The 15,654-nt window shown below is 36.4% G+C and overlaps 1 protein-coding gene across 1 annotated transcript in view; it reads left to right on the forward strand.

Moving 5' to 3' along the window:
* The first annotated feature begins 4,550 nt into the window (after positions 1-4,550).
* Positions 4,551-15,654, forward strand: part of SYT14 (synaptotagmin 14) — a 511,604-nt gene continuing 500,500 nt past the window's right edge. Inside the window, exons 1-2 of the mRNA XM_053712745.1 lie at positions 4,551-5,520; positions 11,362-11,556. Of these exons, the coding sequence (XP_053568720.1) occupies positions 4,551-5,520; positions 11,362-11,556 (1,165 nt within the window). The remainder of the gene's footprint in view (positions 5,521-11,361; positions 11,557-15,654) is intronic.

The following is a 15,654-nucleotide window of genomic DNA, read 5'->3' on the forward strand; positions in this document are numbered from 1 at the left end:
GTTCATTTAACCAAACGGCTAAGAACTCAGGTTTTGCTATACAAGCGCGTAGGGCGCTATGGCTTAAATCCTGGTCAGCTGACGTTACTTCAAAATCTAAGCTTCTCAGCATTCCCTTCAAGGGGCAGACCCTATTCAGGCCTGGACGGAAGGAGATAATTTCTGATATTACTGGAGGAAAAGGTCATGCCCTTTCTCAGGATAGGTCTAATAAATTAAGGACCAAACAAACTAATTTTCGTGCCTTTCGAAACTTTAAGACAAGCGTGGCATCAACTCCCTCTAATGCAAAACAAGAGGGAAATTTTGCCCAGTCCAAGCCGGTCTGGAGACCTAACCAGGCCTGGAACAAAGGTAAGCAGGCCAAGAAGCCTGCTGCTGCCTCTAAGACAGCATGAAAGATCAGCCCCCGATCCGGTAATGGATCTAGTAGGGGGCAGACTTTCTCTCTTCGCCTAGGTCTGGGCAAGAGATGTCCAGGATCCCTGGGCGTTGGAAATTGTGTCCCAGGGATATCTTCTGGGCTTCAAAGCTTCTTCCCCAAAAGGAAGATTTCACCTCTCACAATTATCTGCAGACCAGATAAAGAGAGGCATTCTTACATTGTGTTCAAGACCTCCTAGTTATGGGAGTGATCCACCCAGTTCCAAAGGAGGAACAGGGGCATGGCTTCTATTCAAATCTCTTTGTGGTTCCCAAGAAAGAGGGAACCTTCAGACCAATCTTAGAGCTCAAGATCCTAAACAAATTTCTCAGGGTCCCATCTTTCAAGATGGAGACTATTCGAACCATCCTACCTATGATCCAGGAGGGTCAATACATGACTACCGTGGACTTAAAGGATGCTTATCTTCACATTCCGATACACAAAGATCATCATCGGTTTCTCAGGTTCGCCTTCCTAGACAGGCATTACCAGTTTGTGGCTCTTCCCTTTGGGTTAGCTACGGCACCAAGAATCTTTACAAAGGTTCTGGGGTCACTTCCGGCGGTCCTAAGGCCGCGGGGCATAGCAGTAGCCCCTTACTTAGACGACATTCTGACACAGGCGTCGAATTTCCAATTTGCCATGTCCCATACGGACATTGTTCTGGCATTTCTGAGGTCTCATGGGGGGAAAGTGAACAAAAAGAAGAGTTCTCTATCCCCTCTCACAAGAGTTTCCTTCCTGGGAACTCTGATAGATTCTGTAGAAATGAGGATTTACCTGACAGAGGACAGGTTGTCAAAACTTCTAAATTCCTGCCGTGTTCTTTATTATATTTCTCGCCCTTCGTTGGCTCAGTGTATGGAAGTAATCGGCTTAATGGTAGCGGCAATGGACATAGTTCCGTTTGCCCGCCTACATCTCAGACCGCTGCAACTCTGCATGCTCAGTCAGTGGAATGGGGATTACACAGATTTGTCCCCTCTACTAAATCTGGATCAAGAGACCAGGGATTCTCTTCTCTGGTGGCTATCTCGGGTCCATCTGTCCAAAGGTATGACCTTCCGCAGGCCAGATTAGACAATAGTAACAGATGCCAGCTTTTTGGGCTGGGGTGCAGTCTGGAACTCTCTGAAGGCTCAGGGGTCATGGACTGAGGAGGAGGCACTCCTTCCAATAAACATTCTGGAACGATGAGCGATATTCAAAGATAATTCAATGGGCAGAGATTCACTCTTGCCATCTATCAGATATCCATATCCCAGGAGTAGAGAACTGGGAGGCAGATTTTCTAAGTCGTCAGACTTTTCATCCGGGGGAGTGGGAGCTCCATCCGGAGGTGTTTGCACAGTTGATTCAACGTTGGGGCAAACCAGAACTGGATCTCATGGCGTCTCGCCAGAGCACCAAGCTTCCTTGTTACGGATCCAGGTCCAGGGATCCCAAGGCAGCGCTGATAGATGCTCTAGCAGCGCCTTGGTCCTTCAACCTGGCTTATGTGTTTCCACCGTTTCCTCTGCTCCCTCATCTGATTGCCAAGATCAAACAGGAGAGAGCATCGGTAATTTTGATAGCACCTGCGTGGCCACGCAGGACTTGGTATGCAGATCTGGTGGACATGTCATCCTTTCCACCATGGACTCTGCCTCTGAGGCAGGACCTTCTACTTCAGGGTCCTTTCAACCATCCAAATCTAATTTCTCTGCGGCTGACTGCTTGGAGATTGAACGCTTGATTTTATCAAAGCATGGTTTCTCCGAGTCGGTCATTGATACCTTAATACAGGCGCGAAAGCCTGTCACCAGGAAAATCTATCATAAGATATGGTGTAAATATCTTCATTGGTGTGAATCCAAGGGTTACGCATGGAGTAAAGTCAGGATTCCTAGGACATTATCTTTTCTCCAAGAAGGATAGGAGAAGGGTTTGTCAGCTAGTTCCTTAAAAGGACAGATTTCTGCTCTGTCTATTCTTTTGCACAAACGTCTGGCTGAGGTTCCAGACGTGCAGGCGTTTTGTCAGGCTTTAGTCATAATCAAGCCTGTGTTTAAACCTGTTGCTCCGCCTTGGAGTTTAAATTTAGTTCTTAAGGTTCTTCAAGGGGTTCCGTTTGAACCTTTGCATTCCATAGATATTAAGCTCTTATCCTGGAAGGTTCTGTTTTTAGTAGCTATCTCCTCGGCTCAAAGAGTTTCGGAGTTATCTGCTTTACAATGTGATTCCCCTTATCTCATTTTTCATGCAGATAAGGTAGTGTTACGTACCAAACCTGGTTTTTTACCTAAGGTGGTATCTAATAAAAATATCAATCAGGAGATTGTTGTACCGTCACTGTGTCCTAATCCTTCTTCAAAGCAGGAACGCCTTTTACACAATCTTGACGTGGTTCGTGCTTTAAAGTTTTATTTACAAGCTACTAAAGATTTTAGTCAAACATCGGCATTGTTTGTTGTCTACTCTGGACAGAGGAGAGGCCAAAAGGCTTCGGCAACCTCTCTTTCTTTTTGGCTAAGGAGTATAATACGCTTAGCTTATGAGACTGCTGGCCAGCAGCCTCCTAAAAGGATTACAGCTCATTCTACTAGAGCGGTAGCTTCCACATGGGCTTTTTAAAATGAGACTTCTGTTGAACAGATTTGTAAGGCGGCGACCTGGTCTTCACTTCATACTTTTTCAAAGTTCTATAAATTTGATACTTTTGCTTCTTCAGAGGCTATTTTTGGGAGAAAGGTCTTGCAGGCAGTGGTGCCTTCCGTTTAAGCGCCTGCCTTGTCCCTCCCTTCATCCGTGTCCTATAGCTTTGGTATTGGTATCCCACAAGTAATGGATGATCCATGGACTGGATACACCTTACAAGAGAAAACATAATTTATGCTTACCTGATAAATTTATTTCTCTTGTGGTGTATTCAGTCCACGGCCTGCCCTGTCATTTTAAGGCAGGTGTTTTTTATTTTTAAACTACAGTCACCACTGCACCCTATAGTTTCTCCTTTCTCTTGCTTGTCTTCGGTCGAATGACTGGTAGTGGCAGTTAGGGGAGGAGCTATATAGACAGCTCTGCTGTGGGTGATCCTCTTGCAGCTTCCTGTTGGGAAGGAGAATATCCCACAAGTAATGGATGATCCGTGGACTGGATACACCACAAGAGAAATAAATTTATCAGGTAAGCATAAATTATGTTTTCTCAGTCTGTAATTACCCAAAAACGTTATAGAGAATACATGTAGTTTTCCACACATAAAAATTAGCCAAATCCATAACACAACAAACACAGATCCCAGCAATACTTATAATGCCCCAGTTCAAATCTCTTAAAAAAGACATACAAACATTTCTATGGTTTTGTAGTACAACAGGTTCATTCCATATTGGCATTACTATACACTATTAAAAGAAATTTGTCAACATACTGGTTCTTCAACATGTAATGTTATTGTTAAACCCTCAAAAGCAGTGGTATTAAGGGCAGAAACATTTTTGCATTGTGATCACTGGAAAAACACACTGAGAATACCCACAGACATTCAGTAATCTTTATATGATTGTTGTCAACCTCTTAATTGGCTCCTCTTATTGATTGTCTTTGTATAGCAGCCCAAGTTTTTTTTATTTTTTTATTTTAAATCAGAGTTTTGTGTACAAATACAGACTGATTGAAATGGAACCTAAAGCCACTACTGTAAATATTATGTGGCTACCTTTTCTTTGTTTTCATATACTTAAGAAAATCACATTAAAAAGTGTATATTGGTGTACATTTTTGTTTTAAAACAATTTTTGTTCTTTTTTGTTTGTTTTTTTACAGGAAATGTCTTAAAGGCCATTCATACAAAACAGCTATTTGTTTACAAATATTCACAAATTTTTGCTCATATGGATGATCTTTTATTAGTAATGAGTGAATTTTGAAAAAAAGTAAAATAAAAAAAGTGCTGTACATTTTCCGAACTTTAATTTCAGAGACTAAACTCAATAAAGCTTGTGGATTCAGTAAGAAATATACAGGAACATATTTATAAGATATTTCTCCAAGAATGCTTTTAAAAATATTTGACATGTACATTGACTTTAAAAATTATAGTTAAAAAGCTTTATTTAATTAAAGAACAATCTTTTTTGCTATGGCATTCTTTAAGACTTTTCAGCAAAGTTTGAACCTTCCTTCCATGTCCTCAATTGTTGACACTCTGAGCAGTGCCGTCGATGATCTCACTACTGCCGTTGAAGAGGCCAGCTACAGTGTGGCTGACTCCGTCACAGAGCAAGTAACAAATATAATACATGGTTTGCGTACAGAGGAAGAAGGAAATAGGAACAATCTAGAAGAGAAGACTACACAATTAAAAGATGAAAATCATGACCCACAAGAAGCTGCAAGTAATAACTTTGACAAGAATACAAAGTTAACCACATTAGATATAATTGCAGATAGACCATCTGATAACAGGAGAGTAAGAAAACAACAAAATGATGAAGAATATACTAGTGGCAATTCGAGTATAAGAGACTACAATTCACCAACACATTATGAAGATGGAAACAACTTGTCTGATTGCAGAATCCAGTCAAATACATTGATTGATGAAAGAGGCCAGCATCCCACTTTGAAAGGGAGGAAATGTCAAGATGTTCAAAATAAAAGTAGGAATAGGCCTAAAAATTATGTTGACCATGATCAACAAGCCAGTGAAAATATGGAAAAATCCAAAAATATGTCACATAAAACATATGAACATCAATATGATCAGAACAGTAGCACACAAGGGGCAAAAAGAACAAAACAAACATTATCTAGAAATAAAAAGGGCTTTAATGACGAGTCCCTTCATACAGATGTAGTAATTTCTTCAGATGAGAAGAAAAGGCACACAAGAAGATCTGAACTAAGTGATATGCATTCTCAAGAGGACTATGTTCATGTTAATAGCAACCAATCTCAACATAAAGAGCAGTCACTGAGACACAAACCAAATGCCCCCAATGCTGTTAAACAGACCAGGGGCAATAGGGTTAAAGATTATTCTTTGCACAAGGGCAGTGAGAAATATGCTGAGGGTCCAGAAGAAACAGACAAGAGGGCAAACAAGAAAGGTAAAGAACCCTCTGTTTTGGACTGATCTGATCACTAAAGTTGCTGTTCTTTCTTCAAATCTTTCTTGACGCTGTCTTTTTATTTAGTCTTTCTTTATAATGCGTGCCTTGGTTTTAACAAACAGAAAATAAGAGTATACACAACCTTGTTTTGGTTTATTTAAATTTCATTGTTTTTTCAAAAGACCATGACCAACTTGGCAATAAAGGTCACTCTTTTGTGCATAGTTTTTATGTCACTTCCTCTTTCTGTTTTCAGCATGGTTTCTTTCTGTACACTTATGTCATCAGTAATGCGTGTGCACATGCATGAGAGAATTGAAGATTTATGAGCTATCTTAATGAACTATTATTCTGTGGTATTTTAGTGGAATGTGCAGTAATTTGGGGATAGTGGGGATAGGTCAGTAAAATTGAAAGAGACTTGTTAATGCAAAAATGTATTTAGGTAGCTTAGTTTTAGTTATCATTCAGATCATTCTGCGGATTGTGTGAAATGGATTGTGCCGCAGTTTAAAGGGATATAAACCCCACATTTTTCTTTAATGATTTAGATAGAGGGTGTAATTTTAAACAACTTTCCCCTTTAATGTTATTATCTAATTTGCTTCATTCTCTTGGTTGAAAAGCATTCCTAGGTAGGCTCAGGAGCAGCAATGCATTACTGGGAGGTAGTTGTTGATTTTTGGCTGCACATATATGCCTCTTGTTATTAGTTCACTCAATTCACCTAGCTCCAGTAGTTCATTGCTGCTCCTTCAACAAAGATACCAAGAGAATGAAGCAAATTTGATAAATTAAGTAAATTGGAAATATGTTTAAAATTGTATGCTCTGTCTGAAAAAAAAAAAGTTTTTTATACCACTTAAATCTTAATGGTAGCTCCATAACTTGCTTTATTAGACCAGTTTGTTAAACTAATGTTCACTGCATCACTTTACTCAATTTGATAAGAAAAATTAGAGAGCGCTGATAATGCAGGGAAAAAAACTACACCAAACACGACAACAGGAAGGTATAAATATTCCCCAGAAGGATATTCAAAGGACTAGATAAATGGAAAAACGTCCTGCGCTAAAGTTAACAGTTAATCTGACCCTAAAGCTAAGTCGAGAGGAGTAGTGTTAAAAAGGTAAAATATATATATATAAAAAAAGGTAAAAAATATATATCAAATGAAGGTTTAAAAATTATTCAAATTCATACGAAATATAATATGCACAGTGGCCTCTATCGTATATATTACACAATACATTTAATAAAGTGATTCAATATAAAATGTAAAAAACAACCAAAATGCACACATAAAAAAGGATAATTGAAATAAAAGTGTTAGTACAGAGTGAGTTAGTCACAAATTCAATAATGACAATATAAGTAAAAATACAAGACATTCAGTTGATCTAAATCATAAATATAAAAATTGCTGCATTTAAAAATATTAGGTAATTGTCACACACTCAAAGTGGAACATTGCACATGATATTTACAGGAATAATGATATAGAAGTGCAGGTGCTGCAGATAACTTTGCGTAAGCAAAAATGTCCATGCATAGACAAATACAACAGTTAGTAAGCAAGAGATATTATGCAGGATATGGCATTAACATGCAAGAGATTCAAAGCAGAATGGATACTGTTCACTCAAAGTTAAACCTTTTCCCTCAGAGTGAATCCTTATCCCTTATCCCTTGTGTCTTATTGTTATTTGATCCGCTGTTAATGTGAGCGTTATTTCTCTATTAGTTTAAAGTCCTTCATCGACAGCTCTGAAATGCAGATGGAAAAACTTTTCTCAAAAGTTTGCAAGTATAATGACTTAAGATGTATATCCGCACTTACAGTTAAGTTTCTTTTATTCTGCCCAGTTCCAGGGGTACGCCGCGTCTGGTAGGTGAGAAAGGTCTGAAAGTGTCAGACTACGGTGGCCTTACTTGGCCAAAAAGAAGCAACGCGTTTCGGATGTGCATCCTTTGTCAAGCTTCTGATTACTGAACTGAAGCTCCTTTTATAGCGGAGCAATTAGATATTTAAAGCAGTATTGCACATATATCCAAATAATTGTTGTCCATAACAAAACCCCACATTAGGTACATATATAACCTCTTAAACAATTTTAAACACCAAGGTATATAAATAAATGAATAATTGAGTATAATATGATATGAATAATTATAATTTCATAACATATATTTTTTTATATAATAGCCTAAAATTTAACGTTCTAAATATTTTAATAGAAAATAGTAAAATCATTTCTTATATAAATCTTTATAACCTAAAAATACATAATAAGATGACATGTACCATTATACAGATGACCTTAGATTATAATTGGGATGGGACAGTTATAGTCCGGATGAGAAAATTTATTTAAAATATTAACAAATTTTTTGGTTGAAAAGAAATTTGGTTAAAAGGAATATTGGTTAAAATGAAGAAGTTCGGATTGATGTCATGGAGCACCAATGTAAACCCAATGCAGAATCCTATACTGGAACCCTAGACGTCCATCAGAGGATCCAAAAACCCGCATATGGGACACATATGGTCACACCACGAAATCAATCTTGCAGAAAACTACCTAAATCAAAATCTAAATTCATGCCTGCAGGGGTCAGGGTTTCTAAGTCAAAAATCCATTTTGCTTCTGTTCTTAATAAGGCATTAGGGGGGTTACCTCCTCTCCAGTTTTTCTGTACCCTATCAATAATAGTATAACTATAAAAAAAATTAAATTTCCATTATTACATTTTTTAAAATGCTTTGGAACTGGAAGGTCCTTGTTCCTCTTTTCGTCCATATGCTCAATTGATGAGATATGTTCTCGAATACGGTCATGGGCTGATCTATCTGACTCTCCTATATATTGTGCCCCACAGCTACATTCCAAGAGATATATAATATGTCTGTCTGTTTACATAATAGCTGCTCTCTTGGTTTATTTTTAAACTGTCGGCTTCGATTTGTTCTTTATTGTATCCCCTCTCTTCAAATTTTTTTATTAAAATATTAGACTGTATAAGATAGTCTTCCTCATTATTACAATTCTTCCGAATTCTGGTAAACTGACTTTTTGGAATATTACTCTTCCATCTAGATCTGCACATTAGAATAGTAAATAATAAAATCCTGACCAAAACGTATTTCAAACCGGTAGATGCAAACAATTATATACATGCATCTAGCTGTCATTTGGATCGATGGAAGAGTAATATTCCAAAAAGTCAGTTTACCAGAATTCGGAAGAATTGTAATAATGAGGAAGACTATCTTATATGAAGCCGACAGTTTAATCTGTCAAAATAAACCAAGAGAGCAGCTATTATGTAAAAAAAATTACACAAAAAAATGACATTTTAATTAATCATTTCTTCCTTTCATAACTTAAAATAATTGTTACAGAGGGGTCATAGAGAAAATCATAAAGAAGTATTGGCTAATTTTAAAAAAAGATGGAGTTTTAGGCTCTATCCTACCCGAACATCCAAAAATAGTGTATAAAAAATCAAAAAATCTAAAGACTATGCTAGTGCCCAACGATTTAAAAAAGAAACAAAGTTTAAAGAATCAAAAAGACTTGTGGGGCAAGGATGTGCAAGGTTTCTTTCCTTGTCTCTCTTGCAAGGCCTGCAAATTTGCTACTAAGAAAAAATCTTTTAAATCCTCAACAACAGGGAAAGAATATTATATAAAAGGAACATACAGGTGTACAGACAGACATATTATATATCTCTTGGAATGTAGCTGTGGGGCACAATATATAGGAGAGTCAGATAGATCAGCCCATGACCGTATTCGAGAACATATCTCATCAATTGAGTATATGGACGAAGAGAGGAACAAGGACCTTCCAGTTCCAAAGCATTTAAAAAAATGTAATAATGGAAATTTAAAACATTTTAGTTATACTATTATTGATAGGGTACAGAAAAACTGGACAGGAGGTAACCCCACTAATGCCTTATTAAGAATAGAAGCAAAATGGATTTTTGACTTATAAACCCTGACCCCTGCAGGCATGAATTTAGATTTTGATTTAGGTAGTTTTCTGCAGGATTGATTTCGTGGTGTGACCATATGTGTCCCATATGCGGGTTTTTGGATCCTCTGATGGACGTCTAGGGTTCCAGTATAGGATTCTGCATTGGATTACGTTGGTGCTCCATGACATCAATCAGAACTTCTTCCTTTTAACCAATATTCCTTTTAACCAAATTTCTTTTTAACCCATTTCTTTTTAACCAATTTTTAACCAAAAAATGTGTTAATATTTTAAATACATTTTCTCATCCGGACTATAACTGTCCCATCCCAATTATAATCTAAGGTCATCTGTATATTGGTACATGTCATCTTATTAGGTCTTTTTAGGTATTTTTTAGGTTATAAAGATTTATATAAGAAATGATTTTACTATTTTCTATTAAAATATTTAGAACGTTAAATTTTAGGCTATTATATAAAAAAATATATGTTATGAAATTATAATTATTCATATCATATTATACTCAATTATTCATTTATTTATATACCTTGGTGTTTTAAATTGTTTAAGAGGTTATATATGTACCTAATGTGGGGTTTTGTTATGGACAACAATTATTTGGATATATGTTCAATACTGCTTTAAATATCTTAACTGCTCCGCTATAAAAGGAGCTTCAGTTCAGTAATCAGAAGCTTGACAAAGGATCCACATCCGAAACGCGTTGCTTCTTTTTGGCCAAGTAAGGCCACCGTAGTCTGACACTTTCAGACCTTTTTCACCTACCCGGTCTTTTGAGACAAGGAACGGACGAAATTGGAAATAAGACGCCAGACGCTGCGTACCCCTGGAACTGGGCAGAATATACATCTTAAGTCATTATACTTGCAAACTTTTGAGAAAAGTTTTTCTATCTGCATTTTAGAGCTGTCGATGAAGGACTTTAAACTAATAGAGGAATAACGCTCACATTAACAGCGGATCAAATAACAATAAGACACAAGGGATAAGGATTCACTCTGAGGGAAAAGGTTTTACTTTGAGTGAACAGTATCCATTCTGCTTTGAATCTCTTGCATGTTAATGCCATATCCTGCATAATATCTCTTGCTTACTAACTGTTGTATTTGTCTATGCATGGACATTTTTGCTTACGCATCTGCTTACGCAAAGTTATCTGCAGCACCTGCACTTCTATATCATTATTCCTGTAAATATCATGTGCAATGTTCTACTTTGAGTGTGTGACAATTACCTAATATTTTTAAATGCAGCAATTTTTATATTTATGATTTAGATCAACTGAATGTCTTGTATTTTTACTTATATTGTCATTATTGAATTTGTGACTAACTCACTCTGTACTAACACTTTTATTTCAATTATCCTTTTTTATGTGTGCATTTTGGTTGTTTTTTACATTTTATATTGAATCACTTTATTAAATTTATTGTGTAATATATGCGATAGAGGCCACTGTGCATATTATATTTCGTATGAATTTGAATACTTTTAAAACCTTCATTTGATATATATTTTTTACCTTTTTATTATATTTATTATATATATATTTTTTACCTTTTTAACACTACCCCTCCCGACTTAGCTTTAGGGTCAGATTAACTCTTACCTTTAGCGCAGGAAGTTTTTCCATTTATCACTTTCCTCAAACTAAACTTACCAACATGGTTTATTTTAGTTTTCAGTATTTGTAAAATAGTTTTAGTCCATATTTTTGACCCCTTTATCTTTTGTAATATTATTCCGTATTATTGGTGAAAAACATGCACACATTGGAAGATTTACTATACAATGGCAATTCTTAAGTAACATACTTATCCTTTTCAAATAGGAAGAGATCGATATGGTTCCTCTTCAGAAAGTGACGATGAAGCACTTGGTAAATACCATGAAGCAATGACTCGATTGCAAAGCAAAAAGTCTAGCTCAGATAAGCAACCAAATTACAACTGGGAAACCAGACAGAAATACAGCCCCTTGGCTGCCGAGCATGAGGGCTATAGCAGCGAAGTCTCTGCAGATGAAGGTAAGAAAACATTCATTATTAGATTGAAAAATGATTACTTACACTGCCTTTGCTGTCTATAAATTCAACAGCATTGTGAAGTGTTTTAGAAAATATTTCATAGTGATCATGGATTTCCTTAGCATCATTTCATTTTTGATATTTAATAAAATTACATTTTGCTGCCAGAATACCTACTGGAGTTGTGTCATGAAAAATAATATCTCTCATAAATATGGATTTTTTGAGATACCATAATTGGAGGGTTTGGAGAATGTGTTAACAACACATGTAAAGTTACACCATGCATTTGCCCTAATACATCTTCTCTTTTGCTTTAAAGATGCATTTAAATAACTAAAGAAAGTCTCTGCTCTCTTATTGAGTGGTTTTTCATCTGTGCACTGAACCTGATAAATCTTGTGCATTCACTTCTGGTTTTCATTACATTAACAAGTGACACTAAATTATCTTACTGTATTTTATTTCCATGTTGAAGCAGCAATTTATAAATGTCAGCCTGGGCCGGCATAGCTATGGATGTCGTTCATATTGATTGCAATGCTGTGTTGTACTGAAATCCTTTAGCTTAAGAATTTAAAAGTGTTATACAGGTAATAATGATTAGAGAATGTATTTTCTTCTCTTTGTTTAAAGGACATGAAAGTCAAAATTAAATGTTCATTGTTCAGATAGTGTTAAATTAAAAAAAAATTGTATTATCAAAAGTACTTCTTCTCTTGGTATCGTTTGTGGAAACGTATCTCCCTTCCATAGGAGCATACTGAGGTAGGCTCAGGAGTGTGCGCTTGCAGTTGTGTTTGAAACAAAAGACTAGATTCTCAAAAAGTTGTCATCTTATTTTACTGGGCACTATATTGTAAGTGTCTCTTCTTTACATAAAGGATATTAATGAACCCTCCTTAATGAGATGCACAGTTCACAAAGTAAAATGCCTTTAAATCAATCCCTGAGGGGACTGAGGCATCTTATAGAATCTTGCCAACCCAGAGAGCTTTAGAGAATCTGGCCCAATGTTACAGATCAAAAATGTTTCAGCTTGTAGAGAAATTATGTGCAGACTTCACAGGTGCAGAACTGAATTATCTCTCTAAAAAAAAGGGGGGGGGGCAGAACCTGGATGTCCCAGAGAGAATAGAGGGTTGCTCCCATAGAAAGTTCTGAAGCTTTCTGGGATAGAGAATCTTACAGGGAAAAGTAAAGTTGATTGGGGAGTACCTGGAATAATACAAAATCTCAGTTTGCAGTAGCTACAAATTTTACTGAAATGTTTCCACTACAATTTAACTTGCAATTGTGTCTAATTTACTATACAATACTTTTCTGACAGTTAAATAAGAGTATTGTGAATTTTAAGCGAAGTTCACCTGCTTAAAGCTGGCAACATAAATCAGTGTGACCTGCAGGAGGCTGAGAGTCAAACACTCCCTGGGAGCTCCACTGTTCAGCCCATGAAACTTCCCTGTCCCATCCATTTTTTGAAACTATCAGGTTTATTTCACATAGAACAAATACCAAGTACAAAGATACAAAGAAATTTACAAAGTATTCTAATTTGTTAAAAATTGCTATCTTTTATTTAAAATGCAGTAATGTAAAGCTTAGGAGCTGGCCCATTTTTGGTTCAGAACCTGGGTTACGCTTGCTTATTGGTGAATCCTTAAAGAAAACAATTGGGTTTAGTATCCCCTTTAAGGAAACTTAGCATGTTTTGCTCATTCAAAATCAGGAATTCAATCCAAAAATGTAATCACTACCTTTTTTGAAGGTGCTCAGAAACATTTAGGACTTACTACAATATTGGTATTAAAATGTCCTTTATTTTTTCACTTTTTTTTTTCTTCCAATATAGATAATTTCATGTGCACGTCACCTGATTTACCATATATCACAATGATTTACTATTTATCATAATGCTCCCTGCTGATATGAAACCCACATTTTATCTTTCATAATTCAGATAGAGCATGTGATTTTAAACAACTGTCTAATTTACTTCCATTATCAATTTTTCTTCATTCTCTTGGTATCTTTTGTTTAAAAACAGGGACATATGCTTAGGAGCCAGTCCATTTCTAGAGCACTATATGGCAGCGTTTTTTCAAGAATATTATCCATTTGCAAGAGCACTAGATGGCAGCATTATTTCCTGTCATGTAGTGCACCAGATGCCTACCTAGGTATCTCTTCAACATAGAATATCATGTAAACAAAGCAAATTTGATAATAGAAGTAAATTGGAAACTCTTTTTTAAAATAGTATGCTGTGTCTAAATCACAAAAGAACATTTTTGGGCTTCAGATCCTCTGAGGCTAACCATGCTAAATATCTTTCAGATAACAACTGCAAAACAATGTATTTTATACTACCTTTATGACTGTGGATAACCTAATGGTCTGTGGACTAACGCCCAGATCGGCTCCTCCAAATAAGGCAAATGGTGGGGGGAATTTTGAAAAAAATAATTGCTGTAAAAAGGATGTTAATTTGTTTTTAAAACCTTAAAACTTGGCTGATATATTATTCTATAGAAACACAACAGAAATGTCTTGTAATTACAAGGTGTTTACTGCCCCTTTTAATGTCTAACAACCAAAGAATTGTTGTCCTTTTTTCTTTGATTTCTCTAACTGTTAAATGTTTTATTTTTTGCATATGTTACAGTGCATTGTTTTATAGATGGATTCTTTTTAAACACTGTCACCTAGATTACGAGTTTTGCATTCCGGTTTTAACGCTGAAAAAATGGCCATTTCAGTGTAAAAACTGTAACACAGCCATTACGAGTCTTGTCGGTATAGCTATACTGCAAGCATTTTAGCCTGTAACGCAACGTCAATCCCGCACTCAAAAAAATGACATTTTTGCGTGGGATTTCCATAGCGCTGGTATTACAAGCTGTGTGGTGAGGCTAAAATGCTTGCATTCCAGCCTATACCGACACAATCCGTTCCGCTATCTCAGACCAGTAGTTATGAGTTTTGCGCAACAAAACTGTTACACAAAACTCATAACTAAAATGTTACAAAGTACACTAACACCCATAAACTACCTATTAACCCCTAAACCGAGGTTCTCCAGCATCGCAAACACTATAAAAAGTTATTAACCCCCAATCTGCCACTCCCGACATCGCCGCCACTAATAACATTTATTAACCCCTATTCCGCCGCTCCCCGACATCGTCATCACTATAATAAAGCTATTAACCCCTATTCCCCCGCACCTCAACATCTCCCACACTATAATAAAGCTATTAGCCCCTATTCTGCCACTCCCTGACATCGCCACCACTAAATAAAGTTATTAACCCCTAAACCTCTGGCCTCCCACATCACCGCCAGTAAATAAACCTATTAACTCCTAAACTGTAAGCCTCTCACATCGCAAAAAAACTAAACTATTAACCCCTAAACCTAACAACTCCTTAACCTTAAATTAAAATTACAATATCCCTATCTTAAAGGGGCAGTAAACCTAGAAAATAATGTTATATAATAATGTTATATATTAGTGCTAGCTTTATGTAACATAATATTGCTGGTGAAAATTTTATTTTAAAAAAAAAAGGTTTTTCAGACCCGCCCTCTGTGCTCTACTGAACGGGTCTGGTTTTCCCTCTGAGCGCATCTGGGCAGCTGTCTAGTCACAGCCCGGCCCGATCGTGCCATTACACTCAATGTAGCTCGCTCCTGCTCTGTCTGACACTAGCCCTTTAAAATAAATAAAAACTTACCTGTGAAATTAAAAAAAACCTAAGTTTAAATGAAATGATCAAAAATAAAAACAATTACACCTAATCTAATAGCCCTATAAAAATAAAAAAGCCCCCCCCCCCCAAAATAAAAAAAACAAACCCTAGCCTACAATAAACTACAAATAGCCCTTAAAAGGGCCTTTTGTAGGGCATTGCCCTAAAGAAATCAGCTCTTTTCCCTGTAAAAAAAATATAATACAAAGACCCCAACAGTAAAACCCACCACCCAACCAACCCCCCAAAATAAAAAACCTAACTCTAACAAAAACCATAAGCTACCCATTGCCCTGAAAAGGGCATTTGTATGGGCATTGCCCTTAAAAGGGCATTTCGCTCTTTT

Source organism: Bombina bombina, chromosome 4 (assembly GCF_027579735.1).
Source record: "Bombina bombina isolate aBomBom1 chromosome 4, aBomBom1.pri, whole genome shotgun sequence".
NCBI lineage: Eukaryota > Metazoa > Chordata > Amphibia > Anura > Bombinatoridae > Bombina > Bombina bombina.